General features: G+C 38.5%; 1 protein-coding gene across 1 annotated transcript; it reads right to left on the bottom strand.

The window, feature by feature from the left end:
• Positions 1–7,074: 7,074 nt before the first annotated feature.
• LOC121369446 (polypeptide N-acetylgalactosaminyltransferase 1-like) lies at positions 7,075–11,802 on the bottom strand. Its single transcript, XM_041494544.1, has 3 exons — positions 11,477–11,802; positions 9,883–10,608; positions 7,075–8,043 (listed from the first exon to the last, which is right to left on the bottom strand). The coding sequence occupies exons 1-3, from the start codon at positions 11,659–11,661 to the stop codon at positions 7,110–7,112; spliced, it is 1,845 nt and encodes a 614-aa protein (XP_041350478.1). The 5' UTR covers positions 11,662–11,802; the 3' UTR covers positions 7,075–7,109.
• Positions 11,803–22,799: the final 10,997 nt, after the last annotated feature.

Here is a 22,799-nt window from a genome sequence, read left to right as displayed (position 1 = left end):
ACGTCGACAATCCCGACTAGTTAGGCATTTGCATCTATAGGTAAATGTATCGTTAGTCGTACGCGAAAAACTCTAAACATCTGGATCATGAACTCCTTAATTTTGCACCTTGTCAAATTCATTATCATGCAAAATATGCCATAACAGCTCACTTGAGATAGGAATTGTTACATTTTTAAAGAATACTCTGAACTAGACAGTGTTTATATACGATGTGACTATATATACGAAAGCCGTGTATATAGCCTCCACTAACGAGGGCTGGCTATATTCACAGCAAAACTGTATATAGGCGGTAAATAAGTACATGTATTTGATTGATCCATATTACCGAACCATCTGGAACAGGAGTAATACATAGTAAGTACTGTACGAACAGTGCATTTTCTGAACAGGGGAGGGAGTGGGGAAGTATATTAATTTAGCGGACCCTTTTGTGTACTTTTTTCCATAGATATATGAATAGCGTCATATTGTCCCTACAGTACTAACAAAAAATTAATAATAATAAATAAATAAGTAAATAAATAATAAATAATAATGAATAAATAAATAAATAAATAAATAAAAACTATTACAAATTATCAGCTGCTGAGGTAGATTAACTGACAGAGAAACTAACTACGGACACAAACTAACAACAGGGTTTGAACTTAATAATTTTTCACTGAGTGTAATTTTGAGGCTGCTTACGTAAATTAAAAAAGGAGTTAATTTTACAGCAAATAAATATGACTAAAAGGTTATTTTGCTGTATTTAGTCACATTTGAAAAGCTCAAAATTGTAAGGGGAAATAAAACTCAAAACACATTTTTTTAATAGGTTACTAGTAAAGCTGAGACCACTCCCGGGTTCCCCTCTAAATTTATGTAATGTTTCTGTAACAAACGCCCCCACCCACCCCACCGCGACGTGATTTTACCAACATTAAAATACATGTAATAATAATAATAATAATAATAATAATAATACACAATTATTATTGTTACTACTACTACTACTACTACTACTACTACTACTACTACTACTAATATTAACCTGCTACTACCTTTTTGGGGTGGAGGGGCGGTGTTTTATTTAGAGGAGTTTTGGCTATAAAAATGCACGATAAACGTGCGTGCACACACACACACACACACAAACGGCAGACTGAACTTGTCCCTGCACGTAGAACTGGATTCAACTGGGTTAAGTAATAATTAGCCAACCTTTGGACGACAAAACATGCAACAGTACACTGGGTTTTTTTTTACGCTATACATTAAAACCGAAATACTACTTTGCGAACCAGTCAAAATAATTTGCACACGCGCCTGATAATAATAATAATAATAATAATAAATGGTGAGTTCATGTTCCGACTGTTTATTATTTTATTTCTGCGTATTCGCGGTTATTTTTGTCATGAAATAATATATTTTTTATTATTTGTCATGTATATAGTCGGCCCTCATTTCCCAAATCTCTATACACGGCGATCGTTTATATAAAATCCAAAAATACATTATACGGTTGTCGTATATATAGCCTAATCACTACGAGTCTGTTTTTCCGTATTTTAAATGTCTCATTTAAAGAAGAGTTCCAAATTTTAAAACTGAATCGTGTCATGGAATTCCCTCAATCGTAGTTCAATTAAAATGTTTTTGATCATACAATAACTAGGTTTGGTATTCCAAATGAATGTAATTTCCATCTATAATGCATATTTCGAGAAATAAGGCCCACTAAATCCGTGATTGAGCTCCTTTAACATGTTATGATAATTAGAATATTTAATTACAATTTATACGCAGTGTAGGCAAGACATTATCGATCACGAACATGTGATGTGATGTCTGAATTCAACAATGCAGAATGGCTTTTCACAAGTTTTTCAATTTGATAAAACCGCTTAAAACATGCTGCATGTACACGTTTTGAGTATAAAAGGCCACGGGGGATTTAGATTGCTCGATTACTTGCTGAATTGTAACAATGACATTGGAGGAACGTCTTATAGTGACCGGGATGCTCCAGGCTGGACAAAAACAGGCTTACACAGCTCATCAAATGAATCTCTCACAGCCAGTTATTAGCAGACTATGGGTGGAGGGGGGGGGGGGGGGCATAGCCCAACAGACACCACCGGACGCCAAGACAAAGCTCTCCGTAATCGTCAAATCAATGCAGGTCAGCACACAAACAGTTAGAAACCGCATGCATGCTGCTTTGTTACGCGCCTGCCGACCGTACATTCCTTTGTCTTTTAACTGCAAGGCATCACCAAAATCTGCGATGGACAAACGCTCGTTGGTCATATGTCATGTTTAGTGACGAATAAAGGTTTAATCTGGACTTCAGTGACGGTCGTGTAAGGGTTTGGCGCAGGCTGAGTGAACGCTATCAAGACGCTGCTATGGTACCTCGTGATCGGTATGGAAGTAAGTCAATAATGGTGTGGGATGGCATCACCATGAAACGCAGAACAAATTTCAACATTTGTCAAGGGAGTATCTCAGGTCTGTACCACAAGATTTAAATATGAGTCGTCATGTTAAACCATTTGCTCATCGTCATGGCGCAGGATTTGTGTTCCAGGATGACAATGCCAGAGGTCACTGATCATCTACAGAGGCATCAAATCCAGAACATGCCTTAGCCAACAATGTCCCCTGACCTTTCGCCCATAGAACACGTGTGGGATATCCTTGGTAGACGTGTTCAGCCACGTCAACAATCACCACGATCGCTGGTAGAATAAGACAGGACACTACGGGAAGAGTGGCATCAGAATCGACAAATTACGATAGGCCGCCTTATGAGAACCATGTGACAAAGGTGTAATGCATGTATGTACGCTAAAGGAAAACGTTTGTTTTGTTTAACGACACCACTAGAGAACATTGATTTATGTTCATTTTGACACAGTCATAGAGAGGGAAACCCCGCTACATTTTTCCGTGGTACACTGGCTGGAAAATTAACAAACTCCCGTTGCTACGTCTGGACCAATCGGATGACGTTACGTTGTAATGAATGTAAGAGAAATTTAATTCTATTATGTTAGAATTAAAGGGAAATGCCAATAAATAGAGGCTATTTCATGGGTTTTTTCGAATACGATTTTTATGTCAACGAGTGGTGTGTGAAAACCATATTGGTGAAAATATGGTTTTCACACATCACGAGTTGACATAAAAATCGTATTCGGAAAAACACCATGAAATGGTCTATTTATTATATACATATTTCCTAATTTTTGACAATATTTTTCGCTTTTTGGTATCTTTCGCTTATCCTATCGAAAACACGTAACGTCATGATATATTTTTTCCTATGGAACTTTGCCAGAAAATTTACTTTACCATAGACTTTTAAAAAGAAATTTGATTAAAATTTATCTTTATTAACATTTATTTGACAATACTGCGGTGCAAACATACCTGACAAAGCGATACTCTAAAAACTCCCACAAAAACAAAACGAGTCGAATGCCGTTAAATTCTTACACTTACACTCGATGACACTACATTGTGTCATCATTATTTAGCTTCGTATTCAGTTCGTTTTAGATATTTTATCGTTATTGCACTTCGTATGCCTTTTTTTTTTTTATAGCTACAGTTGTTTAAATTACATTTTTTATTTTTCAAACACAATTTGATGCATTGGTAATCATCAAATTTAAATACGAAGAACCGAGACAAAGGGAGATAATTTAATCATGCACTTTTACAAAAAAGTAAATACGACTTCTATATTTCCAATGTAGCTAAAATACAGTGAAAATATGACTTTTCACCGGATATGACTTTTATGGTTTCCGTAGATCTATATATTTCATTGCTATGTATATAATAAGAATGTTTATTGATATTTGCATTATTAACAACAGCTATGTAGGGTTCTGTACGCATTTGACATGGATTATAACTAATATTGTGAGTAAAATGATGGAAATACATGGTGAAACGTTTTCAGGCCAGCTCATTTTATCAAAACATCTCAATCATTTTTGACCGAATGTGAAGGTTTGCTCCAGACTGTAATGGGGGGGGGGGGGGGGGGGGGCAGCCATCTCGTACGCGAATTCTAATAATATACCGGTAACGAGGTATCAGCTACAAAGTGATGAAGTGTAAGCTTTCCCTCGCTTATGTCCCTTTCCAGATCTCCGGGTAACCCATGTAAAAAGCGTGGTTTTGTAAACACGGGTAAAACACACACATGTGAAATGCACCACGGGTGTAGGTCTTGGTCAAGTGTTTCAGCGTTTTACGTAAACCAGTGTTAAACCTAGGTTTTCATATAACCCGGTGTTACGAAACCCAGACATATCAAATCGGACCAATGGGTTCATAAAACAACCAACAGCTAATTTGTTAGCCTGTCCTTGCAACAGTAGTACGGCTGTACACACATGCACGCACACTTACACACGCACGCCCACACACACGCAAACACACAAACGTGTGCGCACACAATCACTCACACACACACACAAACTTACATGAGACCAACCCAGAAAGAGTACCGCACATGGAATACAGACAGACTGAATGACACTTTCTATGTTTGAAACAAACAAAATAATATCACTCTTTTCGTTTGTGTTTCTTTGTGAAATAAAGATCACCACAGGAAAGGTCTAAAGTTTAAGTTATAGGCCACCCTACTGAACAGCAAAAATAGTATTTTATATTATGTACTTTGACACATGCCACGTCTATCTGTATTGTCCCCGTTAGTTCAAGGCTACTATTTAGAACGCAACGCACCCAGTGTAGCGAATCAAGCACGGTCATTGATGCATGCATTCATTCATTATATATATATATATATACTCTTCAAAAAAAGTAGGGGAACTCTAATAAGAATTTACAATTGCCAAAATTGTAAGGTGTATTAGTTGTGGGGAATGGCTATATGATGATAGTGAATTAATTGGGCAAATATTACAACCGGTAGTTCAGTATTACAGTAGGTTTTATGACCACCAAAGATCTTGAAGGACGATTGGGATCAGAAGTAAAATTTGAAAGTTGACGTTTATCATCAGTAAATCGCAAATTTAAACAATAAAAATAACTAAAAACAAAAAAATAACTGTATGATCAACAGCATGAAAATGATTGACAGAAATAATGTTCCACAGTGATTAATGGACCTTCCTGGAAATTTGTCAAAATCGAGAATGACACCCCATGCAGGTGTACGGGGCAACTGCGTGATGCATGTGCAAACTATGAAGTGTGTTTCGGTGTGTTGATAGACAGACCTGAACGTTCTTTACTAGGATGTCTGTTGTCAAAACGTATGTTCGGTCTAATAGTTGATATTAACATTAATATATTTTTGAAGAGTATAGATCACAAACTCAGAATACCGGTATTAAAAGTGCTATCTCAAAGTTGCATAATGACAGCTATTGCAAATCATGTTTTTGTTAAATTTTGCTTTGTATCTGTCAAGGGGGCATGTAATGAATTTATAGTGAGTTAGGGCGTTTTCCTCTGTATATTATGAGAAATTTAAGAATTTTTAAATATTGGATTAAAATATGAAACACTGAAAATTGTATCCGTTTAGCTATATATGAGGAAATGGAAGGATTAAAGGATAACTGGGTAACACAAGTCAAACAAGAACTAAATAGGCTTGGACTAAACTATATATGGAACATACCACATGTTGGTAATAGAGAATGTAATATAATTAAGGAAAGAATTTACGATAATTTTAAAAAAACATTGTTTTAGTCGAATAACGACTTCACCGAAAGGTACCCTATATAAATTTTTGTTACTTGAATTCAAGCTACAAACATATCTTAGAAAACCCATACCATAAAATCACTTAAAAGAAATATCAAAGATCCGAATTAGTGCACACAAATTAAATATAGAAACCGGAAGGTATAGGAAAATTGACAGGGCCGAAAGAAAATGCACTATTTGTAACTCTAATGATATTGAAGACGAATATCATTTTATCCTTATTACCCAGCTATGAATGATTTGAGGAATAAGTATATTAAACAATGTTACCACAGGCATCCAAGCGTATTTAGGCTCACTGAACTATTAACAACTGAAAACAATAAAGACATCAATAACCTGGGAAAATATTTAGTTTTGGCAAATAAAGTTAGAGACGATTTACTGCAGCTTACTTAAAATATGACATCCACTAACCAGCCGTTTCATTAGCTAGTACATTAATCATATTTCATCTGGTATACATCAATATATACATATATATTTATAATTAGAATTATTACTATACCACGATAATGTTTATAGTACACATATATATGTACATCCCACCACTTACTAGTATACTGTTAATTTTACCATTAATTCTTAAATCACTCTCCACCTGTATTTGTATATTTGTATATATATCGTGATTATATATGTATGTATTTATGCTGATAAGGTTTTTTTTTAACTTAAGGCAAATATAGAACTTGAACTTGAACTTATCACGTGATCAGCAGACTGTCGTTTGTTCCTGTTCCGCGAGCGCTAATTGGTCTTCAGACCATGGCTATCCAAAGTAATTGTTGCTAATTGCCACTCATTAACACAAAGCTCAGAGACTGTATACTACCAGTGGTCATCGATGTTAAATTTTCACCAATCAACAGGTTAATTAAAGCAATATGACGAACTTCTGACCACACCGTTGGTGGTATTATTGTGGGGAGTATAATGACTAAATGGGAGTTCAGTTCGAAAAGGACTTTGGCGGATGACGAGGGTTGCAGTAAATTGAGGGAATTAAACAGAGATACAAACGGCAGGCAGGGTCGGCATTAAATCGGGGGGGGGGGGGGGGGGGGGGGGGGGCAATAAATCAAGGGTATACTGGACATTATATTGAGATAAAATTTTGTTTGAGCACGTTCTCTCTCTCTCTCTCTCTCTCTCTCTCTCTCTCTCTCTCTCTCTCTCTCTCTCTCTCTCTCTCTCTCTCTCTCTCTCTCTCTCCATTTGTTGAAATAACCCTATATCAGACATAAATAACTATTTCACTTCTTGTATGCAGATTGTTGTTTAAACGTGATTATTTTAACTACCTCAAACATAGAAAAGTCCAGTCTTTATTGGCATTGTCTGTAATCTCAGCGGTATGTAAATTTGTACTGAAATTTCCAGTAGAGGAAGGGCGTGTCCGGTTCACACTCTTTCATTTGGACCATCTGTTCAAATTTGTGCACAGGGGTTATATTTGTGATGTGCATAGCGCACCACCTCTTTGAGCCTTCAGTATACACGAGTTTCCCCAGATAAGGACCTGGCAACAAATTCCAGCCGACATTTTCCCTGATGTCTACTGGTGGACAGTCTCCAAGTCTTAACAGCAACAAATCCCTGTCCATGTGGACGCAGAGATTTTCAAAAACCAGTCTACCTCGTCTGTCAATGGTGAATGTGTTTTCAGGAAGGATTCGAAACGTATAGCAGTCATACGTGATTCCTATATAGCCGTCTTCCAAAACTTTCATACAACCTGCAGTTTTGTTGTTTTCCAACTCGCCATGGTATATAGCATGTTCAGGTGGGATTTTCATTTCAGGCATGATGTGTTCCAAGTACCACTTGAAAGTTTTGCATCCTAGTTTCTTTCGAAGCATTCTTCGTTCCACAAGTGTTTTGTTTTCGTGCGCAGTTAATGGCGGTAGCGAAACGTGCGTCTGTGTCGCGGCATAGAAAAACACCTTGTACTGGTCTAGCCAAATATCGGCTACTCTTCTGAGATTTTTACTGATGACCTTTTGACGGTCGCCTTCGAAGCTGTACGAGTTAGTTTTAAACAGATGACCCACGCGAGAGCAGGCCACCGTGACGATGCGACCTCCACACATCCAAGTTCTGAAGGAGAGGTCCAAATGTTCCCCGCCCCAAATCTCCAGATGCTCGTCAAAAGCACCAATAGAATTGAAGTAGGACTTCCTCACAGCGATGGCACAACCCACCAAAACCGGAGTTGGATAAGGATCTGTGGGGGACGACAAAGTCTGGGTCAGGTATTTTGGAAGAAAAAACCAGGCATATCTGTAAAACATAAAAAATATTCATTCAAACAGCTGTTTACAACAACATCAACAACGACGATCACCAGCATCACCACAAGAACAACACCCCAAACCCTCCGATATAAAATACCCCCAAAAGTTTACAAACACCCACCCTCAATACCCACCCCCCCAAAAAAAAAAACCCAACAAAAAACACCCCCAAAAACAACAACAACAACAAAAACAACAACAACCCGACAATACACTGAGAAAAAACCCAAGCAAACAAGCAAAAAACCAATCCCCAACTTTGAAAGAATAACTTAATGCTATTTACGAGTTTGTACATACTCTTGGATTAATATTAAGGAATTCGTTGCCGTCACACGAGTGTCTCTTTTCAGTTAACATCAAGGGGTCTATTAAATTAATTTCCTATGGGACAACCATCTGTACATTCATCAGCGATTGGGTTATGTCAGATGGCTTTTACAATCCATGGATGTACACACATATACATACCCTTCATACATACATACATACATCCATACATCCATACATACTGTAGAACCATTATGTATTATGTGAAAAAAGTATTGCGATTTTCCAACACTAGCCACCTGCGTATAGAAAGTATTGTGATGTGGCTGACATAAACTGTACTGAATTGCTAGATGATACTCAAAATAGTAAGGTTAAAGTAACTTACATCAAACTCAATTGAATACTCACAAGCTGTGTGTGACGCATGTTGTTTCAATTAATAGAGATTGGCTTGTTTGTTACAGGTAACATAGATAATCTGTACAGTGTTAAGTTGACATTTCAAAAATGCCTGTCAACTTGAAAATCCATGTAATTATATATACATGTAGGCTGGCGGACTGATCGAAATTGTGGCGGGCTAGTAAATGTCAGTTCTGTTCCATCGGGCAGGTGAAATATTTTCCATTGCTGATCCCCTGCCAATTATCTAAGAAAAAAAGGGCCGCTTATGCACGACTGGTGTTTGTTGTGCTTACTTAACTAAACTTTCAACTTTGCTGTCTCGCATAAAGACAAGTTTAAGAGAGCTTTGTGATCTGAACACGGGTCTGAGATACAAACAACTGTTCAGTTAGCCAGGGAACATTTTGTTTTTAAAATCCTGATTAGTGTTATTTCTAGTGAAATGAAATTTGATTAACAACTACTGTTTAATGTTTTAAAATTATGTAGCGATCTCTAAAACTTGCGCAGCGAATCATGACGCGATCATGACCAAACACATTCCCTGTTAACTAGTTCAGGCGCGTGCGCAGGGTGTGGGGTGGGGGTGTGGGAGGGTGTTTTTTTTTGGGGGGTCGAACCCCCCCCCCCCTGCTCAAGGCGAATTTTTTTTTCATATCCCGATTTTTAATGTAATTTCTTTCCAAAAAAATTTGGTCAGAAAGCGGCTCGGCTAGCCAGCAGAAAACATCTCAGAATAGCCCTAGAAGGGGTCAATTTTTCAAAATTTTCGGGCGGAGGGCCCCCCCGCCACCCCGCCACGGGCTTCGCGTCTGCGGCGCTCGCGGTGTCGGGCTTCGTCAGTCACCTCGACCCCCCCCCCCCCCCCCCACCTGCAAAATTTCCTGCGCACGCCCCTGTAGTTACATGCATCACAAGACGATCACTTACAATTAATCCAATTCCGGGCATTTCAATTTACTGAATAACAAGGTAATAATGCAATAAAGTAAGATATTTATTTATTTTAAGGTTTTTGTGTCTGTACTATACAGTGTAGCAAATTCACCATATTATTGCGTGAATAAACACTTTAAATGTATTGCGATTATTATTCGTTCGTAATTTTTACAGTATATACAAAAATATGTACACAGATACCAATTACCTCAAATCCCATCCAAAGCCACCTCGAAACATCTGAGTTGTGAAAGACTTATATTGGAGGTCAAACTGACCGATCTCAGCCATGTGTGGTTGGACAACTATGTTTGAAAACCGGTTTATTTCGGTCAGAAGCGGTTCCAGCCAGCCCACGTTGTGTTCCGTATGAGCATCCAGGAAAACGAGAACTTCGCTCTTTGCCCTTTCCGCTCCCTTCAGCCTCGATCTTATTAGACCCTCACGCTTATGATTTCTTATGAGCACCACTCGATTGTCCAGAAACCGGAGGTAGTCTTCGAAACCTTGTCCCAAGTACGCATGCGTGCTCTTGTCGTCTACCAGGATGATCTCCCGGAGGAGTTGCGGAGGGGATCGCGCCAGCAGGCTGTGGACTGTTCGGATGAGGATGGACAGAGCCTCGTTGAAGAATGGTATGACGACGGACACTGTGGGCAGGCTGGTCAGGTTGTACGTGACGTCACTACATCCGGGTGGTCTCAGGTCGTCGATGGGTCTGTCCATCGGTGTCCGGTCACTGAGACTGACGTTAAAACTGTACGTGTCGTCAGCGGGTCGCGTCATCTTCAGTAGGTTCCTCAACATCTTAGCCAGCATCAACTGCTTTGTCGAGTTGAGAGTCGTCTGTTGGACGTTTGTGGTTGGTATCCAGCTAGAAACAGAGTATGGTATGTTTCTGGTTGTTGATAGGGGTGTTAATTTTGAAGACGTTCTAGAAACGAATGAAACAAAGTACAGATTATAGCACTGCAAAATGAATGGTAAACCGAATTCCTATGGACCAAATTAGAAACCCTATTTTTTTGTAATTAACCATGCATCTTTACAATGCTTACACATGTGCTTTTTAGAAAAACATTTGTTTTGTAAATCTGGACAATAATTCGAATTTAATAAGCGACAAATTAAATACTATTCTAATTCGACATATCCTTTTTCTAACAGCTGAAATGGAAAAGAAAACACGTCATCATTATAAAAGGAATGAATAGTGTTTTCTGTTGAAATGATGGGTGGTATAAAAGGTGATTGATTGTAAGAATCCGAAATAGAGCACGTCAGACATTCAGACAAACAGACAAATAGACAGACTGACACACAGATAAACATGGAACCAGACAAACACAGACATAAGCACAGACATATGAGAGATAGAAAGAGAGAAGTAGAGAAATAGATTTAACAGAAAATGGATGAGAGAGAGAGAGAGAGAGAGAGAGAGAGAGAGAGAGAGGAGAGAGAGAGAGAGAGAGAGAGAGAGAATTGTATTTTCTTGAGTGATTGGAGAGCAGATTGGCATAGATTGGTAAAGGTAACGCCTATACAAATATTGGCTCCGTGAAAACCATCGTCAAAAATGATTTCCTATTTGTTGACAATTGTTTTCCGAGAGCACAAGCACCAAGGTATAAAGGTGATTTGTTTTTCATTCAGCGTGACAAACTAGACAACTAATAATAAGTAAGACATTTGAAATGAAACATTATTCGAATACATGGGCTATATTTTAACTGAATTAAACAGAAAAGTTATCTCAGAATCACTGAGCGCCCATCTGTAACCGTTACCAATAGTCTTACCTGGCATGGCTTTGTGTCATATCACTGTTATCATTTCGTGTGTGGACCAGTTCAGACGACTTGCCGACTTTAAAAAGGGCGACCCCATCCAACATGGATATTAGAAATAGTGTCTGGATGCCCAGTAATAGTACCATGACACCGGCAAACATAAGAACATGTCGTCTGCACTTCATCCTCAACATGATCGATCTGTTTGTAAACCTCTTACTGTTGACTATTTAAGGTATTTTAAGTGCGCTTCGATAAAACCCTATCTCTCTTTATTTCTCAGCTGGTGTAGAGGAAGAGCAGAATCCACCGTCAACAAATCGAACACCAGAAACGCCTTTAAAAGAAATAGACAAAATATATACACGATATTATTAAATTAAAAACTGAAATATCAAAAAAGTTACAGACGAATGAAAAGGAAAAGTACATAATATATATCGTGTAATATTATCACTCATTTTAAGCCATACAATTAGAAATAATTGTTTTATTTTTATGGGTACCTACGTGATGGTTTGCTACATTCCTTATTATACACAGAGGCCTTGTTATGTTTAGATATACAGAAAGGGATATATTAAATTGTTACGTAAAACATCTGGGTTTTTGTTTTTATTTTTTTGTTGTTTTTGTTATGTGGTGGGTTTTGTTGTTGTTGTGAGTTTGTTTGTTTTGTTTTGTTTTTTCTTAATAATAATAATAATAATAATAACAATAAAAATAACACCAGAGTCGCTAAGGAATGTAAAATTTAATTAAAAATGCCTTTATATGTGACCCTGACTGAAGAACAGTGCGGTAAAGGGAGAAAACAAATGAAAGTAAAGGTGTATTTATTTCACATCAAACCAGCTTAAAGAAAGAGGAAAAACCTGCTGTCGCCACATAGCCGACTCCTACCGATAAAGCAGCAAGGGCTATTTTACTGACAGAACTGTACATACCACGGCATTTAATGTACCAGCCGTGAAACACTGATTGAGACGGGGGAACACCGAGTCCACAGATGGCGATGCTACGATCCCTCGCAAATCAGGCGAGCGCTCTACCCACTGAGCTAACTCCCGTCTCGAATATGTACTAGTATTTGGAAAATTAAAAACATATTCGAGATTTTACCTCACAGGTACAAACAAGTTGTACTCTTAACACGGGAAGGTGCAGCACGAGTTTTGTGGATGAAACTATAGAGTCCATTTTCGTTACAAACTCTACTATATTTGTTTCAATGGCCATATTTTAACTCCCCCATACACCAATTCTTGCCGATGCGTTTGAATATATTAGAAAGATCAACAATACTTGTCATGCAGTTATTTTCAAGGTTGAGAAAGTACTGATTAAAGCACCCACTTTAAAGCACCTCCTTTAAATAGTTTTAATAACATCACCTAGAAAGTGCTATTACACAATTGCAGCAAAATAGGCGCCTGGAATTAGTTGTCTGTGCCGACAATGTTTAAACCTAATATTGTGAGTTTTGACATATTCTGTATCTACTGGTTATATATCGAGATGGCGTGAATACATTACTGTTGAGAAACACGTCAGTGTGATTCCAGCTCCTTAGTTAATTGCCATTAATTTTCACAAATGTTCTAGCTGGCCACCTATCCGGCTTCTGAAGCCATTTTTGAATACGGAAGAAAAGAAGAAATGATATCTTTAACGACGCCGTCAACACATTTTATTTACGGTTATACGGCGTCGGACATATGGTTAAGGACCACACGATAATGAGACAGGACACACGCCGTTACCACACACTCGTGATACTCTTGAATTTGTTTGTTTGTTTTGTTTAACGACACCACTAGAGCACATTGTTTCATTAATCATCGGTTATTGGATGTCAAACATTTGGTAATTTTGACATATTGTCTTAGAGGGGAAACCCGCTACATTTTTCCATTAGTAGCAAGGGATCTTTTATATGCACCATCCCACAGACAGGATAGCACATGCCACGGCCTTTGATATACCAGTCGTGGTGCTCTGGCTGGAACGAGAAATAGCCCAATGGGCTTACCGACGGAGATCGATCCCAAACCAACCGCGCATCAAGCGAACGCTTTACCACTGAGCTACGTCCCGCCCCCTTTCGAAGCAAGGGATATTTTATAAACACCTTCCCACAGATAGAATAGAACCTACCACAACATTTGTGACAACAATTGGGGAGCACTGGTTGGAATGAGAAATAGCTCAAGGGCCCACCGACAGATATAAATCCGAGATCGATCGCGCAACGGGCTCGAGCGCTTTACCCGCCGGGTGTTTGAATATTTCCTAAAATATTCATCTAATAGGTTGCGCTTGTATAGCACTCTCCCGCCACCCCCTCCCCAAAGTCCCAACAATGAACGAAACAAGATTTCCCTATTGCTGTCGGTAGAGCGCTCGTCTAAGCAAAGGCGTACGAGCTCCCATTTTAGTAAGGGGGGGGGGGGGGGGGGGGCAGGCTGCCTTTTGCCCGCAGTAAACGAAAATGCCCGAATCTGAGTAACATTTATTCATATTAGCTTTACTGCCAAACAGCTATATAGGGTTGTAAAAGAATCACTTCGCATTGATACGCGAATTACAGCTAATTTTAAGGGTAGAATGATGGAAATACATAATAAAAAGGTCTCAAGTTAGCACATTTCCGCCGAATATGAGGTTTTGCTCCAGTACTAGGGGGGCAGTTTCCCCAACCCCCGCACCCTGTCTCATACGCTTATGCGTCTGAGGTGCTTGCGTCATACAATCGAACCACATCAGTGGACTCATTCTCCGACTTTTTACGCCGTCGCAACTAGTTCCCCAAGACTGGTATATCAAAGGCCGTGGTATGTGTTATCCTGTATGTGGAAAAATGCATATAAAAGATTCTTTTCTGCTAGTGGTACAGTGCACCACGTTTCCTCTAGTACTCCTTGTCAAACATTTCCAAATGTAAAATCCAATAGCCGATGGTTACTAAAACAATGTGTTCTAGTGGTGTCATTAAACAAGACAAATTTTAACTTCTACTGAATAAAACTCCATTGGGCTATTTCGTATTGCTGCTAATCAGAAAGAGTTGCTCCTTGCGTGACGGAAGCGGATTTTTTCTCTCGTTATCTCTGTGGTCCCATATATCTGATGCGTATAGCTGTAATTAAAATTTATTGGGGGCCGGACGCAGCCCACTGGCCGGTGGACTATTTCTCGCTCTAGCCAGTGTACCATCTGTGAAAAGTGGATAAAACACCATAAAACTTCAACTTGATCTGTAAAGCTATCTACAAAATTTCATCTTGATATATCCAGGCATTGCAAACATTTGACCGGCCTCGGTGGCGTCGTGGTAGGCCATCGGTCTACAGGCTAGTAGGTTCTGGGTTCGGATCCCAGTCGAGGCATGGGATTTTTAATCCAGATACCGACTCCAAACCCTGAGTGAGTGCTCCGCAAGGCTCAATAGGTAGGTGTAAACCACTTGCACCGACCAGTGATCCATAACTGGTTCAACAAAGGCAATGGTTTGTGCTATCCTGCCTGTGGGAAGCGCAAATAAAAGATCCCTTGCTGCTAATCGGAAGAGTAGCCCATGTAGTGGCGACAGCGGATTTCCTCTCAAAATCTGTGTGGTCCTTAACCATATGTCTGACGCCATATAACCGTAAATAAAATGTGTTGAGTGCGTCGTTAAATAAAACATTTCTTTCTTTCTTTGCAAACATTTGGAAAACCCATTTTCACATCTCCTAAGTTCAAAGGCCACAACTCCGTTAAAAATGGTTAAATCGCCATGAAAGTCGAACTTGATATGTAAAAGTATGTGATAAACTTATACACAAAATTTCAGCTCATTATCTAAAGGTCTAACGTCTTCTGAAAAAAGTCCGGAAAACAAATGTTTACATATCCTAAGTTCAAGGCCCATAACTCCGTCAAAAATGGGTAAATCGTCATGAAAGTCAAAGCTGATCTTTAACAGTACATGATGAAGCTATACACAAAATTGCAGCTCAATATCTCAAATCCTTCTGAAAAAACATCCGGAAAACATGTGGGACAGACGGACAGAAGGACGGAGATGAAACCTATAGTCCCTTCCGGTTGGACCCGCATGTGACTAATAAATCAATGTGATCTAATCGTGTCGTTAAACAAAACCAACTTTAACTTTTAAAATGGGCTGTGCGTCGTTAAATAAACACATTCCTTCCTTCTACTGCATACAATTATTGCAAGATCAACCATTCCTTCAAACACAAAGAAACACAAAAACAACAACATGTAAGTAGACAATCGTGGTGCAAATTAATACTTACCTTTCAGATCGGTAGTTATTTCTGCTACAGACATCAAGAAATCACTTCCAACATAGAAACATGTTATGCACGTGCAGCTTGCCGCCTCATTCGTGTTTACAATAGGTGTTATATCTTACACACGTACAACCATAGTTCAAATTCGATAAATGTGTAAAATCCGTTTGCGTGTCCGTTCATGTCCATAGTCCAAAACATCATTAAATAATAACTTTCTACACACATGTATATATACATGTGTGTAGAAATGTATTATTATAGTGTGTTATTATATATAGTGTGATAGGTGTTTTGGATTTCATGCATGGGTGCCAGTCTGGAACTAAATTGTTCTCTTTGAATGGCCTGCAGAATGTGGATGTGTATGTGTGAAGGTATTCCAAAGCAATATAAACAGGATGTGTACAGTACACCCTATCTAGGCGTACACCTGGATCGGACGGGTCACTAGATGACCACTGACCTCTTGTCCACCCGTTTTGTGTGGTGTGCGCCCAGTCGAGACTAATCGTGGACAGTACGGTGTATTCAGTAAAATGTTCATTCTGGTGCGTTCAGCCAGATATCATTTATTTGCGTCAAAAGGGATTCGATGGAATTATTTATAACTATAGTCTATGCTAAATAATGCTAAAACGGATATAAAACGTACGACGTTTCAAAACCAAACCCACCTCTCATAACATTTCTGTTTTACAAAAATAAATAAATAAATAAATCTATGTAAATTAAAACGTTCCTCCCCTGTTTTTTTACCTTCGTTTGTGGTAATCTCTATTATAGAACATCTGTCATGCATGGAACGAGCTAATATCCCTGTGTAAACTTAGCTAAGTGGAACTTATTGAAATGCATTTAATTGTCATTACCGAAATCAATACCAGATCAGACAGACGTTATCAGTGCGATCTAATGGATGCAGAGGCACATCTCATAGGATATACAGGGACTAAAGATTGAACTTCCTATATTTCTATAGCACTAATGTGAACATGCGCCAGATGCGTCTGCTGTTGTGAATGTTCGTTGCAACCAGATGACCCGAAAAAGTCTGTTTTGTTTAACGACACCACTAGAGCACATTGCTATATTAATCATCGGCTATTGGATGTCAAACATTTGGTAATTTTGACATATGTCTTAGAAAGGGAACCCGCTACATTTTTCCATTAATAGCAAAGGATCTTTTATATGAACTACCCCGCAGACAGGATAGCACATACTACGGCCTTTGATATACCAGTCATGGTGCACTGGCTGGAACGAGCAAAAAGCGCAAATGGGCCCACCGACGGAAATCGAGGTCAAATTCACAAAGTTCTCTTAAGTTTTGCACTTTTATTATTTTTCGTTGCACTGCGAGCTGGCCCAGTTGTGAAACTTTGAGAATGTAGGTCCCAGGACCCTGGTTTACGAAGCGATCTTAGCATCATGATCAATGTAAGTGCATGAGGTAGCTATGTACTTAAGGTGATCTTAGCGCTAAGATCGCATCATTAAACGGGGCCCAGTTCTATACCAAGTTTAAAATAACCATGGGGAAGAATAAATGAATGAATGAATGAATGGATGTGTAATGACACCCCAGCACAAAAATACACATCGGCTATGAATAGGATTAAATTAAAAAATACAAGTTATATAAGTATGTAAACAACAAACAAACAAAGAACAGTGTAAAGATCTACGGGTAAAAGCACAATACACAGACAGAACTACATACCAGCTGTTTTGCCATGTAATTTATTGCACCAGTTGATAGTGCGCAAGAATGTTATAAATCTTGCGCATTATAAAGGAGCGCAATATATAACACGGCCAAAGAAAAAAAAAAACACACAAAAAAACCCGACAAAAAAACCCCGACACAAAACCCCCAACAAAACCTGGTATTTGGTTCTGTATTTATTATATACCACCTTCCTATATTATAATTAACAAAGTTTAATTAAATAACACAACTTACTTCGTCTGGAAAATTAGTTGATTTTATGCAATAGATGGAATGCTAAGCGTTCTGGCTAGGAACATGACGTCATTCGTGTGAAAGAAAGAAAGAAAGAAATGTTTTATTTAACGACGCACTCAACACATTATTTTATGGTTATATGGCGTCAGACATATGGTTAAGGACCACACAGATTTTGAGAGGAAACCCGCTGTCGCCACTACATGGGCTACTCTTCCAATTAGCAGCAATGGAATTTAAAACATTCTAATATATTAATGTTACCAAATATATATTTTCTTCAGAAGGCGAACTTTCAGTAGATGCGTTAAATGTGTATTGCCGATGCGAGCACCACACAAGACTACCTCATCCTTCCTGTAGGAGGACTGCCACACTCTCTCGGAACAGGCTTGTCAGATTGAAGCTTGTTAATAATGCCACCGTTCCAATCATGTTGCCAAGTCGAACAGATATATTGATTAATAGGATGTTTAAACTCACTGTATGAGATACTAATATTGACATGGGGCAAATTCAAAGGAATCTGCCTTTTCATTGCCCTTACTGCCAACATGGCTGTGTACCGAACAAAATATCACATCTTTATTGGCAATGGATAAAAAGACATAGGCACAATAACTATAGGCGCTTTTTCAATACGACAACAAAGTTGATTATCAACATTCTAAATTGGTGTGCATGTGTGAGTTGGTGTGTTCAAAAGAAAGATATGCATTGTGTGTGTTATAGCATGCGACGTTTGTAATTGCATTGGTGAATCCAGAGGGAAATCAGACGGGTTCTGTGACCCCCAGCCAAGCCTGTTTGAAGTGCCATTTTAATGACTTTTTGGTGTTTTGTTTTTGAATTCATGACCGACAAAATATAAGACTTATTCGCTACGAAAACATGTTTGATCATCCTTGTTTCAAGCCCATTAGGCTGTTTTTCGATCCAGCCAGTTCACCACGACTTGTGTATGAAAGGCCGTGATATGTGCTATCCTGCCTGCGGGATGGTGCATATAAAAGATCCTTTGCTACTAACAGAAAATTTTGCGGTTTCCTCTGTAAGACAATATGTCAAAATTACCAAATGTTTGACATCTAACGGCCGGTGTTTGTTAATCTCCCAAATCATCCCTGTAAAACGCTGTCCTGTACACATGGAGATTACCAGTTGTACTGTACGGAGATTACCAGCTGCACTGTATGGAGATTACCAGTTGCACTGTACGGAGATTACCAGTTGCACTGTACGGAGATTTCAGTGCAAATTTGAATTGGGAAGGAAGACGAATTCTAAGAGATACGTTTCAGGTGTTGTGATAATCGGTCATAAAGTAAATACATTGATAAAATACAGGTTTTCACTTCAGTTATGAAATACATGCTGCGTTTTAAAATATGACAACTATATACAAATTTAGACTAACCATTCTTGCACCGTTGCGATCAATGTGGTAACGATCAAGTGTTTATATTCATGTCTATGTACTTTCTGGTAACATCACTACATAATTTTAATGTACTGAAATTTCCTGTAGACAAAACACTGTAATGTACAGCGATAGCCTCGAGAACTGTACTATGATTTTCTATTGCCCAATGCTGATGTTGGTGTTTCTGTAGCGGATAAAACAAAGCAGGGCCGGAGTGAAGGTTTGAGGGGAAGTCCCCCCCCCCCCCAACCCCCCCCCCCCCCCCCCCCCCCCCCCCCCCCCCCCGCAATAACGTGCTTCCACTATACATTAATATTATCCGGTTGACATACACGACCATTACTGACGTTGTCCTTGTTCAGTCTTGCCCACTCAATATTCAATATGCTTCGCCTGTGTTAACCCCCCCCCAAAAAAAAAAAAACCCACACAAACACCCCCCCCCAAAAAAAAACCAAAAAAAAAAAAACAAACAAACAACAACAAAAAAACCAACAACCCCACAACAACAGCGAATAAAGGATTTTGTAGAGTTAATAATTTTCTAAAAGGGAGTAGTTTCACTTTGCCGAAAGTAAATGAGCTGCGCCCCAAAGGAAGCGAGATCTGTATGGAGAGTTAGGAACATGCTCCCTAGAAAATTTCGAAATAAAGTTATAAAGTTTGTTTTGTTTAACGACACCACTAGAGCACTTGAGTTTTTTTTAATTATCGGCTACTAGATGTCAAGCATTTGGTTCTCCTGTGCTCTGATTCAGCATGCATGTTGCTATCGGGCCTACACACCTATAGCTAGGGTGTCTGTACCCTAGCCGTGGATTGAGGACACTCGACCTAACGTAGTTAGAGATGGCGGCACGTAGCCCAGTGGTAAAACGCTCGCTTGATGCGCGGTCGGTCTGGGATCGATCCCTGTCTGTGGGCCCACTGGACTATTTCTCGTTCTAGCCAGTGCACCACGACTGGTATATCAAAGGCCGTGTTATGTGCTATACTGTCTGTGAGATGGTGCATATAAAAGATCCCTTGCTGCTAATCGAAAAGAGTAGCATGAAATGGCGACAGCGGGTTTCCTGTCTATATATCTGTGTGGTCCTTAACCATATGTCTGACGCCATATAACCGTAAATAAAATGTGTTGAGTGCGTCGTTAAATAAAACATTTCCTTCCTTCCTTTTAACATACTTAGATATCATAGCCCTAACCAGACTTGCACTTATCAGTTTTATGTATATGTGTGTGTGTGCGTGTGTGTGTGTATGTATGTGTATATGTGTGTGTATGTGTATGTATGTATGTATGTATGTGTGTGTATGTGTGTATATGTGTGTGCGTATATATGTGTGTGTATGTATGTGTATATATGTGTGTGTATGTATGTGTATATATGTGTGTGTATGTATGTGTATGTGTGTATGTATATGTGTGTGTATGTATGTATGTGTTTGTGTATGTATGTATGTGTGTGTGTGTATATATATGTGTATGTATGTGTCTGTATGTATGTGAGTGTATGTATGTATGTATGTATGTATTTAAGAACAAATGAATTTTTTAAAAACTAAAACAATTTTTTTAAAATTTTGCCCCAGGGATTCGAAATTGATTTTAAATTGACCGTTGTGATATACAACATATAACTGTTTTTCGGTCAGTCTTGTTTTAAATTTATTTGGCTAGTACTATGTTTTGTTTATCAGCCGGATACGATGTATTTGTTTTTTAAAAGATTATTAGGAAACCGCTGAAATATGGACTGGTTTAGAGGCTTAGACGCAGGCTTAGGCGGCGGGTAGTCGTGTGGAGACTAAGATATCCTTGAGACTTGGATTTTTGTCTGTATGCAATAACCGGACGTGCTGTAATAGGGTTTTTCATAACAGTTTGCAGATTTAAAAACTCTTCCTTCATAAGTTTACCAATATCAACGCTACGTCGACTGTAAATTATTGGAAACATTTTTTTATCACTTTTTTACGGCTTTACCAGATTCAACGTTGATTCCAAATGGCTGTTTTGTCTGTAATGTACGAATCCAGAAGACCTCTCGTTCAAGTCTCAAGAGGTCTGTTTGGTCTTTTGAACGAAGTATCAGGGGTTGTTGAATTGGAATTATTTCAAACATTTCATCTAACGAATGGTCAGGTAGATTGAAGTGATTAGCGACAGGGGTGTCAACTTCATGCCGATTATCATCCTTGTGACAAACTGCTCTAATTGTCAGTTAGTTTTGCGTTTGTCCTACGTACTATTTTTTTTTTTTTTTTTTTTTTTTTTAACACAAATTACAGGTGATTAGATATACTACATTTTTCGAATCACAGTTCATGTCTGTCCGAATTTGATATTCAATTTTGGTCTGTTGACTTTTGCAAGTCGACTGCGTTTTAAGTAAGTTGTGAAGTCTACACCTGGTTTTGGTACAAGTAGTAGAGGAGCCAGTGATTATTTGAGGTGATTGGTTATGCTGAAGTTTGTATGGTTTATAGTCTTCAGGTTGCCCTAAAGGGATTTTCTAATTCTCGAACAGTTTCAGATTTAATTTTTCTTAAAAACCGTTTTGAATACCCCCTAGGTTTTAAAGCACTAAATAAAAGTGAACAAGCCTCATTGAAATTCTGTTTGTTACTCGAATTTCTGTGAAATCTAATAATCTGAGATTTAACAAAGTCTTTAAAAGTGTGGCGTGGGTGAAAAGACTTGCAGTGGAGAGAAGTTGGTGTGTGTCTGTGGGTTTGAAAAACACTTTGTAGTTTAGGTAACCTGATGTTTCAAACTGTGAACCTTTATAAATTGTTACATCCAAGACGTCAACTGATTTATCTGATATGGTGGCCTTAAGTTTGATATTGTCATCGTTGATTTAATAGCTCAAAAAAATTCTAAAATTCTTGTTTAGAATGTGGCCAAATGATAAGTATATCGTCGAGATATCTGAGGTACAAAAGAGGTGTTTTACTTGATTTCTTTAAAGCAGCCTCTTCCCATTCGGCGACATAGATAGATGCAAAGTTTGGACTAAAACGTTTGCCCATAGCACAACCACACACTTGCTGATACATTTCTCCATCAAACTCAAAATCATTTCCTTTTAGGCTTAATTCTAACAGTTCAATAATGTTCTTATCTGGTCTGTTTGGATCTGGGTACTTATCAAATGCTCTCTTAACTGAATCAATGCCCGCATCAATACTGGTCAATAGCAAGGGTAACCAAGAATGAATCTTTTGGGATTTTGGTTTTTGATAATTTCGATAGAAGATCTTCAGTGTTTTTCACAAAACGTTCATGTCTATTTGCAATTGATTTTGAGTGAAAGTCTATGTATTCTGAAATATTGTACGATTCTGATCCACAGTCTGAAATGACTGGACGACCAGGTGGTGTGTTAATATCGGTCCATGTATCGACTGGCTTGTGAATTTTCGGGTTTGTGATTGTGACCTGGCTTCTAAATATTTTACTTTTTTATTAATATGTCCCTGATAATTGCATTGAATTTTTTACAACTCTCAGGCCAAATAGCTTTGTCTAATTTTTTTGTAGTACTTTGAATTATTAAGCTGTCGATGGGCTTCCCGGATATAGTTCTCCCTTATTAGAATGACAGTGGCTGACCCTTTATCTGCAGGCTT

Source organism: Gigantopelta aegis, chromosome 3 (assembly GCF_016097555.1).
Source record: "Gigantopelta aegis isolate Gae_Host chromosome 3, Gae_host_genome, whole genome shotgun sequence".
Taxonomy (NCBI): domain Eukaryota; kingdom Metazoa; phylum Mollusca; class Gastropoda; order Neomphalida; family Peltospiridae; genus Gigantopelta; species Gigantopelta aegis.
Note: the sequence above shows the minus strand (reverse complement) of the source record. Positions and strands in the feature narration are given on the sequence as shown.